Below are 17,922 nucleotides of genomic sequence, written 5' to 3'. Positions count from 1 at the left end.
TCAAGTCTAAACGGGCCAGGTCAGATATAGATCGAGTCAAAAAATTCTGAACTCGAACCTGACCTATTTATTTAGACACATCAGGTTTTAAAATCTAAATCCGACCTACTTAATAAACAGATCATCCGACCCGATCTGTTTACTATCCATTTATAACCTGTTAAAAAAATAAAACCTAACCCATTTATAACCCATTAAAAAAATAAAAAAAAATAAAACCTGCTCTCTTCTCTGTGGTTCTACCCTTGTCGGCAACCGCATCTCCACCCAATTGCCCCTCTGCCTTGGCTGCACTCTCACCCTTCCTCCCAACTGGAGCTCTCACCCCTCCTCCCGATCGGAGCTCTCGGCTGCCTCCCGGCCTTTGGCTCCACCCTTGAAGTAGTTGTATGAGTCATTGCCGGAGGGGATGTTGGGGAAGGCGGTGACTGGGTTATGGCGGTGCCACAGAATCAGGAGATGGTGGTGATGAAGATGATGTCAATAATGGTGAGCCAGAAGGCGAGGCTCTCCATGCGGCCATCAAGGCAGAGGATGTCACCGAAGATGGTGCCACCGGGGATGAGCTCGACAGTGCCATGGGAGAAGGAGCGCACAGGTGCGAGAGAGGTGCAGGCGTCGCGAGGACAGACAACGAGGGTGACGAGCATCAATGAGAAGTAGCCGATGAGGCTAATGCCCTGGTCGTTCTGGAGGCCGATGAAGGCAAAAGGAGTCTGATGCCGGTGAAGGAAGAGATGCGAATCGGGCATGGGATGAGCTTGATTCAAGGCTAGGGTTTTTGGGTGCTTTGAGACCGCTGTCGGGGAGTGGAAATGAAGGAGGTGAGGTAATATTAATCCAAGGGGTAGCGTGGGCTACATGGCGCATTATCAACCGTGAGATTTGACACGGTCCAATATGGAGGTAGGGGTCACGGCCGCATGAGCTTATTCGAAAAGAGAAAAAATACATTATGCGTCGCAGAAAGGCTCATTAATCAATCTGGCCCAATTAACAATGTGCTACCTAATTTGGTCCAACTTAAAATTTATACGGATTAAACGGGTTAAGCAGGTTAGATATGTGAAACTTGAACCTGATCCGACTATTAAACAGGTTAAACAAATTGACCTGTTTATGAACCAAACCTGTTTAATTTAAATCCAAATCTATTTAAGGTGGATCAAATATGGATCTAATTGGTGGATTGAGTCAATTTTTGTCACCCCTATTAAATTTTCATTTTATGATTTGAACCTAGTTATCTGCAAAAATGAACAACAATATCTTTGAGATTCGTAGAATTCATGATAGCTTTTCGTAGCACCCTGGGAGCACATGAGGGGCGGCCGAAAGTCCAGCTATGTGCGTACCATAGGCATGCAGGCGGGTCCCACTTACCAAGTGAGATTTTCTTCAAAGATAACCAAGTGATAATATGAGAGTATATAAAACCCATGCCAGAATCTAAGACAGAGAACCCATTTCCATCTAACTCCACTCCAAGAGAACTTGTAACTCATACACCCTGAGAAAGAGGTTTCAAGAAAGAAAATGGAGGAGAAGCAGGCATCGTCAACGGAGGTAGACCAGAAGAACCAGCTCCTACCAGACAACCAGGCCGGAACTACGAGTGAGAACCCACCCACCTCCATGGACGACGAGTTCGAAGCTTGGTCCAATTTCTTCTAATTTATAGATCTTTTCTAGTTCAATTAGTCTCTTTATCATCATCTGTTTTTGTTAATGGTATGTAGGATTTTGCTTGAGCTTTTTCTGTTTTCTTGGCATTATGGAGTCTTTTTATCATCCCCTCTCTCGTGGATGGTAGGTTATCATCATTTATTAAAAGGGTTTTGCTAGAGATTTTGGGTTTCTCGATATTCTTAGGTCTTTTTATCATCATCTTTCTCAGTTGATGGGAGGGTTTTCTTTTCTTTTTTTTTTTCTTTGAAGCTTTTGATTTCTCAACCTTGCCTAATGTTGGTGCAGAATTTCACCGAAGTCGGAGAAGCTGGAGCTAGGATGACCGCGGCCGCTGTCGGAACCTGCAAGGAAAGTCTAAACTGGAAGTGGGGGTGCTCCGACAAAACCCTCTGACGCTCAAGTCAGTACTCTGCTTCAACAAAAATAGAGTGTTCGAGTGAGAATTTTAGTAGAGTTTCGAGATAGAGTTTTGAACTTAGAGAAGAACGTATCTGAGGGTCCTTATTTATAGACGGAGAGCGTAACTGATTGACAGCGACGTCTATAACCGTCTGGTAGTGGGCCGTTCAGAGCCGTGCGGAGTTTGTTACGGAGAGTAGTGGCGTCGGAAGCCGTTCAGGGCCACGTGGAGTTTGTTATGAGGAGTGGTGTCCTTTATCGTGACTTGTCAGAGAGTGGAGCAGGGTAGCGGCCCTCGTCGTGGCTTGCCAGAGAGTGGTGGAGCCGCGTGGAATCCGTTGCAGAGAGTGGAGTAAGGTAGTGGCCCTTGTCGTGGCTTGCCAGAGAGTTCGGATCTATCAGCTGAAGCTCGACTGGGATGTCTGATGGAGTGGAATGGCTCTCTATCTCGTCGATCTAGGAGAAGCTCGGATGCTTTTGAGGTTGCTGACGAGTCTACTGTTGTCGGAGGCCTTGGGCGCTGAGGCTACAGGTGAGAACCATCTGCTGTAGAGGCTCGGATGAAGACTTTCTGTTGGCGAAGTCTGGTAGGAGTCCGATTGCTAGAAAAATCCATCTGAAATTTGCCTGATTCGAAAGCTCGTCTGAAGATTATCCACCGGAGGAGTCCGATTTCATGAAGAATCTGGCGGAAGGTAGGCCGGTGGTGGACTTCGGATGGCGTTGGGGAGGCTCGTCTGCTGGAAGAGTCTGGGGGATCCGGAGGCGATCGACCATTGTAGAAATCTAGCTGCTGGAGCCCGTCCGTTGCAAAAGCTCGTCCAGAATCCATCCGCTGTGGAAGTTCGGACGGAGTCCGGTTCTTGCAGAAGCTCGTCCGGAATCCATCCGCTGTAGAAGTTCGGATGGAGTTCGGTTCTTGCAGAAGGCCGAAAGGAGGCCGTTTATTGTAGGAGCTCGGATGAAGATCAGTTGTCGTGGAAGCTCGAAGTAGTGTCCCGACTGGTGGAGCCAGTCCCGTTGCAGAAGTTCGTCCAGAATCCACCCGCTATGGAGAAGCTCGGTCGGAGTCTACCTGTAATAGAAGTTCGGAAGAAATTCGTTTATGGTAGAGGCTCGAATGGAATTCGCTTACAGTAGATATCCAGAGTAGACCGTCTGCAGTGGGAGTTCGGCTCTCGCAGGAGCTCGGTTGGAATCCGGAAGGCGGTCGACCGCCGTAGAAACTTAGATGGAGTCTGGTTACCGTAGAAATCTCGTTGTCGGAGGAGCTCGGATATTGACGAAGTCCGGAAGAAGTTCGGAGTAGGGTCGTCCACGGCTGGAAGAAGTCCAGAAGGGATTCGGAGGATAGTTGATTACTGTAGAAGGTCGGTTGATAGTGAGGCCCAGAGAGCCTTTGAGGCGACCCGGTAGATGAATGCTGAAGCTCATTGTCGGAGAAGTCCGGACGGTCGAGGGGTTTCAGAGAGACGCCACACAAGGTCGGAAGACGAAAAAGTCCTGAAAGGGTCGGCCTTTCGTAAACTTCGACTAGGGGTATTTTATACCCAACACCTAATTTTTTGTGATGAGTTCTTTATGCATGTCAAGCACAAGTCCTTTCTCTTGAGATCATAATTATTTATCCGCATGCACATAGACATGGTTTGATCATCATTCTCTAGATCCTTTTGTGGGTAAACAGCTTCTGATTTATTTATTTATTTTTTTTTCTTGGTTCTTGTCATTGTTCTGGTGATATTGGTGTTTCTTTTTTGGTTTCATCTGGCTTTTTTAGTAGAATGCATGGATTTCATTAATTATAATTCTTAACTCATCTGAAGGTGGTTGTTGGTGTGTTCTTTTAACTCCCATGCAACCGGTTCTGCTTGGACTTTGATCAAAGTTGGATCATCCATTTGACCACTTCCTTTCCCTGATAAACACCTGTGATGATCTGACATTCTAAGTTGTTGTACGGTTCTTTTACCCATGCAAAGTTTTGTTCTCGACCTCATCCGGGAAGTAGAGTTTTATAAGCACAACCCAGAGGAGCTTACAGGTAACGCTGCAGCCTGAATTGATACATGAACCCGCCCAACTTAACCCGCTTAGACCCAATCTTGTTCGCTTTAAAGGATCTATGGGGCCGGATCAGCTTTTAAAATTAGACTGTTTGATTTCTGGATTGAGTCTAAATTTATTAAATTTTGATCCGACTCAATCCTACACGAACTTGGTATACTGTTAGGATCCAAATCCGTTTAAGTCTTTGAGTTGTGATTTAAGGTTTATATAAGCAATACTTTTAACATAAGGATACGTTTATTTATTTTTTTATAATCTAAATTGTTTTGAGAGTAGTATCATTTATTGCCTGTTTAGTATGATTAATAATAGTTGAGTTTATGCTAATTAAGATGTATTTAGCTATATTTGATCTTGTCCCGATCCGAACTTGATTTGGGTTTGAGTCAGAGTCAGATTATACATGGATTCAATCCTGATACGAATAACTCGTCGGATCGAAAATTTTGAGTTAAAGATTTTGGCCACGGATCTAATCCAACTCAGCTTGATCTTTTATTAGGTTGGATTTAAATCCAATATTAGGACCCAATCAAAGAACCACATTAGATTTTGGATCATTCGTGACCCGATCTAACCTATTTGCACCCCTACTTACAAGTAATCCTCTCTCCCCGCTTGTGACGAAATTCGTTCGCTAACTTGGGTGTATTGAAAGGGGTTTCTCATCTGTTGGCATACCTTAAGTTTTACAGGAACACAACACAGAAATGTGAACGATGGGTGGTACTTCTTTACTCAGAGAGAACGTGAAGGAGAGAACATATTCAAACGTGAAACGGGAAATGGTTCATGGAGGCCTGTCGGTAAAGAGAAGGAGATTGTGGTGGAAAACGAAGGCCTTATTGGCTACAAGAGATCACTTGAATATTTCAGCGAGGGGAAGAGAACCGAGTGGCTGCTGAAGGAGTACAGCAGTACCCTGGAGTCGCAGCAACCTGTTAACCCTCAAAGCGATCCGAAGCTGGTTAGCTGCACACCATCATATGTTATGCTGATTTTCTTAAGTTCTCAACACCTTAATTCCTCAATGTTTTTATTTTCTTTTGCAGACGGATACTGTGATATGCCGATTTTATCGCCGCCCAAGGCCACGTGGCACCGGGACCATCCCAAGACCATGAAAGCTATGACCAGAGACCAACCTGGAGAACCTGAAGATTTATTGTTGGTTCCAGCCGAGTGCCTCCTTCTGATCCAAGAGGGCCGAGCAAAGACTAGAGAGCAATTAATGAGGGGCTATGTGAACGGCAGAGAGAAATCACTGTTATGATCTGATAATAATCTTCCGACTTTAAAAAAAAAAAAAAGCCAGCATTGAAGGGATGACCATACGACTGTCATAAACTGTAGGAATTGCATTTCCATGCTTTGCAGACAGCACGTACTTTTGAATTACAAGACTGCTGAATAAAATTCTAACCATCATCAGGTGAAACATTGACAGCGTAGCCGTTATTCTGGTTATTGGTGAATGGATAGAATTATGGTCTTTATGTGTGATTCCTGGCTTAATTATCACAGATCACTCTAATGACTATTGAAGTTAATCATGTATGTTTTTGGACAAGAGTACTGATCCACCCGGCGAAGAATGCATTCTCAAATAAATTGCACTTGACTAAATAAAATGATGTCTGAAAAGGCCTTGTGACAAGTTAAACAAACTGTTAATATAGCCCAGAATTCTTAAATATGTTGGGGTAAAAATAACGAAGAGTACCATATATGTATTTCCTCATAAAAAAAAAAAAGCTATAAGTGTAAATGAAAATAAAGTAAACTTCCATGGGGGAATCATTGCTGAAACAACCAGCATTTGTATCAGAAATCAAGGAAAAAATAATATGAAAAAAAAATAAAGGGGAAAGAAAATCCCCACCTGGTCAAATTTTTAGGAGGCAATCTATTGCTCCAGCTATGCTTCCTCTATTGAGCCCTCAAAAAGAGGGCGCGCTAGGGTGGAGAATGAAAGTGCCTGCTTGCCACGTTTCATACTTTCTCATCATGCTCTCCTCGTTCAGACAGCACTCCATGCCTCTGAGACTTGTCAGCTGGCATCAAATAACTTCGACGCTCTTTCCCACCTGGCTTTGATGACGCATTTCCATACCAGATCATCCCTGTCACTGCTAAGATCATGCCAAGAATCACATGAAGATTGAGACCCTCCTTTCCGAAGAAGATGAATCCCAAGATTAAGACAAGAATGGTCTTCATGTGACCAAGGACTTGGAAAGACACTGCTGAGAATCGGCCAATGCAGATGAATTGGCTAAGGTTCGTTCCAACTGCAATCAAGCATGACAAGATGATGAAAAACTGCATAAAGAGAAAAAGTGCACACTGTTAGTGAAGCAGCAGAGTCCACGTATGTGCAAAAGAGGTGAACAGAGGCACAGGAGGGTACATGATAGAGATAATCAGGACCATAACCAATTATAGAAATAGCATTGCATACATATAGCACACCTACCGCAGCAACTGTGTAACTATCAGACATACATAAAGCAAGAACCAAAAAATCTGCGTTCTCAACTATGGCTGATTGTGGAAAAAAAAGAAAAAGAGAAAAGGGCAGATAGGAGCTTGTTTCCTCTGTTAATTATGAGAGAAAATGGAAAAGAAAGCATCTAGAAAATAAAATCAAATATATGCTATTTGTGTTATCTCCTTTCACATACCAGGAAAAAAGACAAGATGCTTATGCAAGGAATATACTATTAGAGAGTTTATCAGGCTCTGATCTTGTCCAACCACAGCCATAAACCACTATCATTACCACTGGAATCACTAGAACCAACTTCACTGTATCCATCACTGCCATCACTACTGCCATTTAAGATCACAAGAATGCCCCCGCCATCACAATCATGCTCACTGCTAATGCTGCCATCAACCACCAATCACCAATTAAACCACCTTTGCCAGTGCCACAACGTTCACCACTAGCGAGCAAACCTTCGTAACTGCCGTCACCACAACAATCACCAGCACCAACAGCCATCCTTTTCTGCTCACCAGCACTGACAACAGTCCTTTTCTGCCTGATTTCCTCACAGACAATAAAAAAAAAAAAAAGCAATTTCTTGTTCAATCTTCTATTTTAGATTTTGGTGCCTCTCTACAGCAAATGTTGCCTTTTTAGCTGCTTGCTTGCATGAACAGAATTTAAATGTGGAATGCACCATATACACAACCATAGAGTTGCAACATGTTAGGATGCCTGTTGGTTGTTGAATGTCTATCTGCTTCAAGAGCTTAAAACATAGATTACCATAGACATGGTTCTTTTACTTAACAAAAGGACTTGTACAGAAGCAAAAGATCCACCCTTTAAATTAAGAACATGAAGGCATTACATTATATGAAATATTAAGAGGATTTAAACACATTTCAGTACTTACCACAGCAGCTGCACTGTAAGCAAATGCATCCACTCTTTTATTAGTCAACCAAAAATCCAGAAAAGGCCCTAACAGCAGCAGTGATCCTGCCTGGGCAGGAGCAGTGTGACCCAAGAGGTTGAATGATCCAAGTGAATATTTCCGTTGAAGAAAATGAACATACTACATGAGAAGGAAAAGAAATTTATATTATAAATTTCTGTAAAAGATGAATTTACTTTCAGAATTGTGTCCTTCAACCAAAAAAAACATATAAGAAAATGCATCAGTCACAAAAAGAACTTATACTTCAGTATAGCAAACACAGTCTTAAAAAACTTTATTCTATCCGGTTCCATCATCAAATCAAAATATAACACTGGTATGTCTTTATTGATGAGTTGCATATAATCATTTCTGAATGCACGGCTGTTTAAAGAAGAACTGTGACTACACCAAAGACAGATAACAAAAACAAGCAGTAGTCAGTGGTGAGCAGGAATAGTTTGATAAATTCATATAAGAAACTGATCGTAAAAATTCAATGGAAAGAATAAAAATGTTTATAGGACATCTTTGTTTCCTGCAACATCCAGAGAAATTCAAAACATTTTAGCAAAGCCGCACAAAGAATGATTAAAGCTTCAGCAAAAGCATCAAAAAAACCATGCTATCCTACAAAGACACAATATTATCTGATACACCAGGGCACTTACATATTGTTGCAATGAGGTGCTGCAAACTGCAATAGTGGCTGCTATCAGACCCTTAGTATTGACACTCACATCAGTAACAGTACATACAGCAACACCTACGAGAACCACCACTATACTGAGCTTGGTGTCTCGGGAGTAATGAATCTTATCCAACAAGACTTCTAGAAGACATGATACTGGTATCATACACAGCTTTGCTATCTGATGATCATGCAACAGAAGGAAAGAAAATGTCACACTGTTGATTTCTTACAAATTCCTGTAGCTCAAGCATAGCTGATGCAACCATTACTGACCTGATAGAATCCCACAGAATTCCACATCAAGCTCACATTCATCCCAACAATTGACAAGTTTGCAAAAAGGACAAATTTCAAAAGTTCAGGCAAAGGTAAATGGGAGGCCTGAACAAGTCCCAACCACCTAAGAACAACTGTCGTGAGTGTTGTGGTAGCAAAATGCAAGCCAGTTAAAGTTGTAGCTGCAAAAGATAATCATGACACAACAACAGAATATCAGTTAGAACGAATGAACATATCCAAATCTGAGGCTATAGCATATCCAAAAGAAATTTTGGAAATCTCTTTTTATATAACAGAAGCATAAAAAATAAACATAAGGAAGAAGAGTAGTAGTTCAACAGCAGCTCTTACAAGATTCGCACAGCTTAGCTTCATTCTCTGATTTTATGATTTTCCTAATTGCTACTAACACCATTGTTAGATATAAAAAGCAGCATCATTCGGACCAATCCAATAGCAAAATCAAAATATTGAAATGATGAATGGAGGATTAGAATAACATCAACACAGAGAAAATTTTATAGTCTGACAGAGGAGTATAGATCCCAAAAAAATGAAAGAACGGGACAAATGCAGCTCATACAAGACCTTCCACGGTGTATTCTGCAAGTTATATAGTTTTACACACAGCTTATCCTGGAAGTTATGTCGGCAATAGGAATACTGGGTACATGACCGCAGCATTCTCTATGCCTTTTACCTTCTATGCTACGTTAGAGTCAGGTACATGTGTTGGCACTAGGCATGTGCCTAAGCATCTGATCTATTTAATCTCTAAGAATTTTCTCTTGAACAACCATACCCATGTCTCAACATCAGGTGGAGGAGCGATAGTGGAACCAAAGGGTCCACGTTACATGGTTTAACTCTTTTAAGGACCTTATTGGCTAGTATGGTAGCAACACACGTCGGTAATTAAGACCAAATGCAAGAAATCCAGAAGGTGAAACAAGCCAGCATTATGGAAGACAAGGGATGTTGGCATCACCTGCATGCCTTTGCCAGCACCATGACTTCCACCGCACCTTGCACCATGTACCACAATAAAACAGTGCAAAGCAGGGCTGAAGTCCCACAACAAAGTGAAACTAATAGCAAGGATATAACATATCATGCACATGTCAGCCCCTGTCCAGAACTAGCTGTAGCATGCCCTATCATGTAGCATGCTTTATTGTCTTGACACTTGTCACAAACAAAAAAAGCGCGGCCTAGGGCAGGAGGGTCTCACTACTTTGGGGTCTAGGGAGGTTCACATGTACACAACCTCACCCCCACATGCAGAGAGGCTGTTTCGATGTTTCAAATTCGTAACCTTCAAGCCACAATGGAGAAATTTTACTGTCGCACCAACCCTTTGCACTGGTCACACACCAAGAATTAGTAATATAATAACCTATAAAAAGAGTTACAATCACTACATTGAGATATACAACAACTCAGTGTTTTTACAGGTCAATGTTAACTACCTTATACTAATGCAAAGTTACGTTTTCAACAAATAAACATATTTTAATCATCCTAGACATCATCAGCGATTGTTGTTTTTTGAGGGTGTGAAACTGTGGATGATACCACTAGGGTCTGAACCTACATGAATCACAGGTGAAGAGGGATTCTAACCAGCTGAGCCAAGGCTATGGAGAGTTGGAATGTTACATTTAAAAAGCAAAACAGAGATAACGGGGGAAAAAAAAATCTCTTCCACGTGAATAGTCCATAAACCTGTAATTAACTTCTAGAAAACAACATAAGTTCATATAAATCCACGTGCCATGAAAAACAACATACTGAAAACATAAGTTGTAAATGAAAATGTATACTAGTTGGAGCAAAGTAAACTCACAGCATGGTGGGGATCGTTCTAGATATGGGCCATATAGAAACAGCTAGCAATTTAAACGCTGCATGCTAACATTGGGACAAAAAACAATAACTTCATAGCACAAAAATCAAATGTAATAATTAATTATACTAATTCAATATAAGAAATTATTAACTTCCTTCAGAAGAAACACATTTTTGCATAGCTTCCTTTATGCTCTGTTTAATAGTATATATGATTATAGAATTAAAAAACAACCAACAGTTAACTTTACGACAAATAATACAGTTGAGTGCTTGAAATTTCAAGACTGAAATCCTCAGGTAAGATTAACTAACAATTTCAAATGTGATGCAGTCTTATGAACATAATAAAACAAGATATACAGCTTATGAAATGAGGTATCAAGAAGTTTAATAAATTTACCAAAACTGAATCCATGTGTGGCCATTAAAGCTTTATTAACCATAATAAGTCCCACAGAAGTCACTATATTGAACATCCATGCTGCAACATCTAATGCTGCTTTCCTATCTGCTTTGCTTAAAGGTGCCATTCCTAATTTTTATGTCCAATACTCTTTATATTTATTTGATAAATCTCCACGATCCAGCTTCTGTATTTCACACTCTGATGTGTCTATTTCAAAGCTGCAAAACAGAACTTTACTGGTTAGTGTTCATGCAATAGAAACGAAAACATGATTTAGATGTGATTTTATAGAGATGAAAATGAATGAACAAGAGAGACAAAGCCAGGTGAAGGGGAAATTAGAAGGGAGAAGCGCAGGAGATAACGATTAATGAAAATGAGTGAGTCAGTGAGTGAATGCAAGCCAAGACCTAGCTCCGAGGCCGAAATATTTCCCACTGGATTTAATTGGATCCTATCGATAGGCCTTCCTTCCAAAGATGGTAATTCCTCTACTGCCTGTGAGATTAAACAACACTCTTGCTCCACAAAGAAGAGGATTTACTCATGGATTCACTTTATTCTCTCTAACAACAAATCGGTAGTTCTAATGGTCACTGTAGACTTAAGCAAGGAGATCCTTTTCCCCTTTCCTATGCATTTTGGTGACTGATGATCTCAGCAAGACACTCTACTGACCTGGTGACATAGGCACCATTATGGGTTTCTAACAATATCAGCCTCTTATAATTTGTTGATGACACCAGACATCCTCGTCTTCAAGGTCAAGACAGATCAGAAAACTGCAACGAAAATTTTTCCCTACCCTCTTGAACTTGTTTAAGACTTGATATTTATCTCAAGAACTCACTCAACTTAGTTGTCACAGGCAACCACCTAGAATCCCAGGCTGCCCTTCAACACCTTGGCAACCGCCACCTGAATGGCATGATTTGTGTATGCTCGCCCAGTCAATTTGGCATCAGTCTAGGCAGTTAGGCATCACCCATCTTGCCTATTTCAGATGAGTGCTTGCACAGCTCAGCCCAGCTAAATCGGGTTAAGCTAAATGTAATAGGAACGGGTCAGGAGACTCCGGACTGTAGCTGGGGTAAAGCCACACAATGTATAATGGAATAGAGGAAAACAGAGAGGGTCTGGACATGTAGCCCCTTCGCTCTCTCATCCCTTCACTAGGGCACAGATGGAGGCTTCTCATGTACAATGTTGAAGCCGGAAAGTTAAATGAGATTCGTACTAATTCCAAAAAGATTAGAATACAGTCTATACACTATAATAACATTACCACCTAGTACTATCTAGCAGCAGTTTCTTAACACTTTCCCTAACTAATCTGCTTAAGAGTTACCCTTGCCCCATACGACATCTGATGGTCATATAAATAACGTACTGCAATCAAATCAACTCGCTTGCCAATATGAAAATAAGCACGTTGAATCATACTTCTCATGAATGAAATGATGCTCAAATCAGCTTAAAGATTCATCCATGAACAACCATCTAAAAATTATTAAAAAAAAAAAAAACCTCTGAGCTCTGGATCGACTATATTTACCATTACATTAAAAGAAAAAAAAAACTGTTTTACGACACAATGTCACCAAAACAGAGAAGGAGATCTATGAAAGTAGAATCAGTAACGACGTGTCTCTCCGAACAATTTCAGCCAACCATTTAAAAAAATTTCAGTAATCAGTAACTTGATTGCGTAGTTTTCACGCATCAAATCAGCTAGAAGATCAACATGACATCAAATCATGAGCATATTTTGAGGGAATTCTTTTTGAAAAAAAGGAAGAAGAAGAAATTGAAATATCTATGAGGCAATGAAACGCACCAGCTCCAAGGAAGCGTTATCAGAGCTAGTTCAGGGACCGATTAGCGTCTCCAGGGCGGCCAATTGAGTAGGATTTCCGATCGGGCAGAGAGGAAAGTGAGCACGGAAGGGGATAAGCGTATGAAATTAGGTCACGGATCCGCAGATCCTCCGCCGACGCGCCACCGTCCGAGGGTTTTTTGGGTAGGGGGAGAGGGAGGAGAGAAATATTTGGATGGGAGACGCCGCACGCTGTGTGGCCTCCGCCGGCCTTCGCTCCTGCGCCAACGGGGAAGAGCAACAAAACAAAGTTTTCCTCGAAAGGGACTCCGATTAATTTAATTAAGCACTTTGTTGCTCGCCAGGTGTCCCGTGGTAGGTTCTCTGTTACAAAAGCCATGGCTTTTTTTTTAAAAAAAACCTCCGCCCCGTTAGGCGATGGGTAGAAACGCATGGGCACGTAGCCTTCGGGTGGTAATTTATAGTCGTTCCAGTAGCTGGTCTTGAATAAAGATTTGATTAACATCACTTCCCTAACGCTTCCCTCAAAATTAGAAAGCTTCCACCTGGCAGATGAAAGCTTGCTCGCGCCCTATCTCATTATATTGTGAGTCCCTTACGATCTCAATCTTTAAAGACTTACTTAGCTTACGGGAAAAAAAAAGTCTTTTAAAAATATTTTTTTACAGAAGCTGATATTTAAAGTATATGATGCATAGATATATGATTTTTAAATATTTGATTGGCCATAAATAAATAATATATTTTAGAATAATTTATATTTAATTAAATATTATTTTAAAAAAATATATATTTATTTATTTTTTCTATAAAAAAATATCTTACCTCATTCTATCTAAAAATTTAAGATATGCTTGAAAAAAAATTATCCCAATTCTCAAACACTAGAATTAGACTTTTCGATATTCCTTGTGTGTGTGTATATATATTAGGAGTGAAAGTGGTATGAATATTATTCATTCGGATCTATTTTCGTATTTGAATAAATTCGAATATGGACAAAAATTTGAGGATCCGACAAATATTCGTATCCATATCCGTAAAAAAAAAAAAGATATAATATGAATATGAATAGACAACTATCCAATCCATATCCAAATATTCGAATCTACATATAATATTATATAATTTTATATAATATTTATTAATTTTTTTAAAAAAATAAATAATCATATAAGCATGTTATTAATTTAATTTATCATTTATTTCATAATATCTTTGATTCTGTATTTATAAAATTTAATTATTTAAGATATATCTATAATTATATCTATATTTTTAATATCTAAATTGTATCCATATCTATTTAAAATAAATATGAATATAAATTTTGACATTCAAATAATATCTGTATCTAAATTTTTATTCATTAGATAAAATAAATATAAATATGAATATATCGGTATATGATCCATATCCAATCTAATTTCAATCCAATATATATTTTTTTTTTTATGACAAATGAAAATCTTATTTTCATAAAAATATTATTTTTTAGTTTTTTTTTTCCTGTAAATTTCAATCAAATATAAAATTTTTCTCAATTTTTTCATTGGTTATATTTTTTCCCTCCTTTTCAATCAAACGAGTCCCAAGAGGTACCCACTAACAAAAGTAAACTTCACATCGCACCTTATGCTTGTGATATGACAAAGAGATGGTGAATTCAGTTAAATTTTCGACGGTGGTTGCCGACTTTGTGAACGCGTTCCAACAGTGATAGCGATACACCCCCATTCATTTCTAGGCCGTGAAACAAAAGGAGTACAAAAATAGAATAAGGAGTTTGTTTAATCTGTTCATTTTGATTCCTCGCCGACCATCTTCCGGCTTCTTCGTTTGACGTTTCTCTCTTCGGCTTGTCTTCTTGGCTTGCCTTCTTCTTCCCTGCTCTCCAGCCATGGCCAAACTTCTAAACATCGATCTAAACAAAGTACCCTGTCCTGATTCACCCGAGGAATCGGCCGCCCGGGCCCACATCCAACCCCAAGAAGAGCTGATCAAAGGCCGAAACTTGATCGAGTCTTGCATTGCCTTCCCTGACCGCCAGACCCAAGCGTCTTCCGGCCCCAAGCGTCTTGGCCTTGTGCGCTTCAAGGAACATGGCGCACCCCACAGAGTGGTTCAAGAGGCGCCCCTCAAGGTTGGTCACCAGGTGGCCCTTTGCATGCCCAAGAACCCTGTTGCCGCAAATCTCCGGTGAGATGGTTGGCCAGGAGCTGAGATATTGTACCTAATTTGTTAGATGGCAGAAAACCTACAAAACCAAATCCATTTATCGAAAGTTGATCAGCAGAAGATCTTTCGATACTTAAATCAATCGAAGAAAGAGAATGATCAAAAAAACTAAAATATGAGAGCAGAATATTTAGTAGCCAGAAAATCTTACCCAGTCCCCTTATTTACCATTTTATATGGGGTAGAAAGTAGCATTATCATGCAGCTTTTGCTCCTTAGAATCTGGAACGTAGGTATTATCATCTTTAGTGGGTGGTTACCTTCTTAACTGTCCTTAAAACTAAGTAACAGACAATCAGTGGGAAATTATTACGCCCCACGATCCTTAGAATATGGGTGATTCATGTCCACGTTGGGTAACTGTCGTTCAGCTTCTATTTCCTCAGGATCGAGATAGTCGAAAAAAATCTAAGTGTTTAGCTAGATATTGGCAGCATGTCGGGCTTGATCGATGTTGGTGCACTAAATCAGCCCTAAGACACGTGGCATCATCATATAAGATTAAAGAGATATCAATCTCAAAGCACCAAGTTACAATAGATCAACTTACCGATAAGCAGATTCAGGTCGGTATTTTACCGACCTGAATAAAAGATACCCTGTATTCTTTCTCTGGGATGACAAGTCTCAGCTGATAAAGGAATATTCAGATCAGATATTTATCGATCTAAATCGCGGTGTCTCTTATATCCGAGATGGTTATTATGACTAGTCTCTATTTCACTTCGGTCATCTATCGAAGTGAGCTAGTATATTGACGAACTTAATTGTTCTGCGAGTGCCCACGATGGCTTCTACAACCAAGCCACAGCTGGCCACGATCTCATATACAATTGGTAGATACAGTCATGTATGATCTCATATCCAGCTCATATGCATAGCTGTACGTCAGCTCATTTATAGGTGATTTTTAAATCGCCTAACAAACTCCTCTAACGGTCTAACAAACTCTAGAATGGCCATCTCGATCCCTCTATAAATAGAGAGTCAGAGATCCTCCATCGGTAAATTCTGCTCTCTGAAACTAGTGGAGACTCTGTCGATAAGAAACTAGACCAGAATCTTGGCACCTATCCAGTCCTCCTCCAGTTTCGTTCGATCTTTCTTGCTCTCCCATTTTTTTCCACTCATGTTCTCAAGACTCGAACTGACTTAAGCATCGGAAGGTTAAGAATCGAAGAATCTCCATCCGATTTCTTGATTGATTTTGTAGATTGGAGTAATTCGCATCGGATCGTAAGGATTGCTCCAGCCCAACTTTATTCAGTTCGATCCATCCTATTTCAGATTTTGAGCCTTGCAGCAACAGATTGGCGCTAAAGGAAGAAATTTTTCTGATTTTTTTTTGTGGAAAAGATGGTTAAGGCACGAGCTCAACATCTCTCTCCCTCAGCTCCAGAAGAAGGAGCACCTAAGGCGCCACCACAACAACCAATTACTGTTGATCATCAACAGTTCAGCTTTCTTATTCAGCAAGTCCAAGCCCTTACAACAACCATTCAACAGCTTCAAAAGAAGGAGGAGCAACAGTCGAAGGAAGCTCCTCCTCTAAATGCTTTGTCTCGGCACAGCCCCCAACCAGCCCAATAAGATAAACACCACATTGATGAGGCTGACAGTGAATTTGCCCCTAGTACTCTCAAAGTTTAAAGAGGGAGTGATCTAGAGCATAAGATCCTAGATTTTGAAAGATGTCTGATGGAGAGCCAGATAGAAGGTCGATCTCAGAATAAAGATAGTTTCAATCTCCGATCTCCTTTCTCTCATGAGATCTTGAATGAATCGATTTTAAATTGGTTCAAAATGTCTGCCTTCGAGTCTTTTGATGGCTCTGCTGATCCAATGGATCATATCGAGGGTTATAGAGCCCTCATGATTTTACAAGGGGCTTCCGATGTCCTATTATGTATTACTTTTTCTGCAACCCTCAAGAAGGCAGTGAGGGTGTAGTTTTTCGAACTCCCACAAGGGTCCATCTATTTTTTTGAGCAGCTCGGGAGACTGTTCGTTACTTACTTTGGTACTAATTGATCTCATTTGAGGTATGTGGATAGTCTTTTCTCTGATCAGCAATAGGAGGGAGAGGACTTTCGGAAGTATGTGGCTCGTTTCAATGCGGATATCTTGAAAGTAAAAAATTTCAATGAATCAGTTGTCATGTCTGCTTTGAAAAGGAGACTCCGAAGCAACTGTCTGATCTTTTTTCTAAATAAGAACTTCTCGGATACCTATGATGAGATGCTTGATCGGATGTGTAAGTATGCTCAAATCGAGTAGGAGGAGGCCATCTTAAGGCAGGCAAAGAAGGATAAAAATAGAAAAAAATGATCGAGAGAGAATAATAAAGTACAGCAGGCTGAAAACTCAAATCGACCTTGAAAAAATACGTGGTCAAGAAGTCCACCTCGATGTTTTGACTCTTATGCCCCTTTATCCACTCTCTGAGGTTAGATTTTGATGAAAATAGAAGGAGAAAGGTATCTTCGAAGGCTTGATCCTTTGAAGGCTCCTCCAGAGAAGAGAGACAAGCAGAAATACTGTCGCTTTCATTGAGACTATGGGTATGACACAGAGGAATGCAAGTAGCTATGAGATAAGATAGAGACCTTGGTCCACCAAGATTATCTTGATAAATATATCAGATCGGCCAAAACCATAGAGTATAGGCTTCCAGTAGAAGAAACTTTTGAGGACCATAATCGATCAACTGCTGGTGTTAGCAACATGATATCTAACGTCCTATCTGGTACTGATAACTCATCTCCTAAGAGGTAGAAAACTGAAGATGTTATTTTATTTTCTGCGAATAATATTAAGGAGATCCAAACCCCTCAAACAATAATGTTGTCGTCTCTATGATAATAGTAAAGTACGATGTAAAAAGAGTTCTTATTGATAATGAAAGCTCTGCTGATGTGTTGTTCTATGATACTTTCTAAAAAATAAATCTGGTCAGACAGCTTAAGCGGGTCGGTACTCCTCTCGTTGGGTTCTTAAAAAATTCGATGGCGATCGAGGTAGAAATTAT

At 40.3% G+C, this 17,922-nt stretch overlaps 2 protein-coding genes across 2 annotated transcripts; one reads left to right on the top strand and one right to left on the bottom strand.

Annotated features, from left to right (window-relative positions):
- Positions 1-1,536: 1,536 nt before the first annotated feature.
- LOC105032095 (NAC domain-containing protein 2-like) lies at positions 1,537-5,282 on the top strand. Its single transcript, XM_073245182.1, has 4 exons — positions 1,537-1,658; positions 4,041-4,132; positions 4,854-5,125; positions 5,211-5,282. The coding sequence occupies exons 1-4, from the start codon at positions 1,537-1,539 to the stop codon at positions 5,280-5,282; spliced, it is 558 nt and encodes a 185-aa protein (XP_073101283.1).
- A 607-nt stretch (positions 5,283-5,889) lies between these two features.
- LOC105032077 (UDP-rhamnose/UDP-galactose transporter 6) lies at positions 5,890-12,839 on the bottom strand. Its single transcript, XM_010906424.3, has 6 exons — positions 12,657-12,839; positions 10,814-11,037; positions 8,557-8,741; positions 8,261-8,461; positions 7,566-7,727; positions 5,890-6,480 (listed from the first exon to the last, which is right to left on the bottom strand). The coding sequence occupies exons 2-6, from the start codon at positions 10,941-10,943 to the stop codon at positions 6,151-6,153; spliced, it is 1,008 nt and encodes a 335-aa protein (XP_010904726.1). The 5' UTR covers positions 10,944-11,037; positions 12,657-12,839; the 3' UTR covers positions 5,890-6,150.
- Positions 12,840-17,922: the final 5,083 nt, after the last annotated feature.

This window comes from Elaeis guineensis, chromosome 10 (assembly GCF_000442705.2).
Source record: "Elaeis guineensis isolate ETL-2024a chromosome 10, EG11, whole genome shotgun sequence".
NCBI classification, from domain to species: Eukaryota; Viridiplantae; Streptophyta; class Magnoliopsida; order Arecales; family Arecaceae; genus Elaeis; species Elaeis guineensis.
Note: the sequence above shows the minus strand (reverse complement) of the source record. Positions and strands in the feature narration are given on the sequence as shown.

What these genes read in the sequence shown, in the direction of transcription:
- LOC105032095 (XM_073245182.1), top strand. Translation starts at nt 1,537, where the DNA reads ATGGAGGAGAAGCAGGCATCGTCAACGGAGGTAGACCAGAAGAACCAG. An exon ending in GACGACGAGTTCGAAGCTTG is followed by an intron (nt 1,659 to 4,040) that starts GTCCAATTTCTT and finishes TGACATTCTAAG; the next exon opens with TTGTTGTACGGTTCTTTTAC. An exon ending in CAACCCAGAGGAGCTTACAG is followed by an intron (nt 4,133 to 4,853) that starts GTAACGCTGCAG and finishes TAAGTTTTACAG; the next exon opens with GAACACAACACAGAAATGTG.
- LOC105032077 (XM_010906424.3), bottom strand. Translation starts at nt 10,943, where the DNA reads ATGGCACCTTTAAGCAAAGCAGATAGGAAAGCAGCATTAGATGTTGCA. An exon ending in CACACATGGATTCAGTTTTG is followed by an intron (nt 8,742 to 10,813) that starts GTAAATTTATTA and finishes TATCTTTTGCAG; the next exon opens with CTACAACTTTAACTGGCTTG. An exon ending in GCACCTCATTGCAACAATAT is followed by an intron (nt 7,728 to 8,260) that starts GTAAGTGCCCTG and finishes CTTCTCATGTAG; the next exon opens with TATGTTCATTTTCTTCAACG.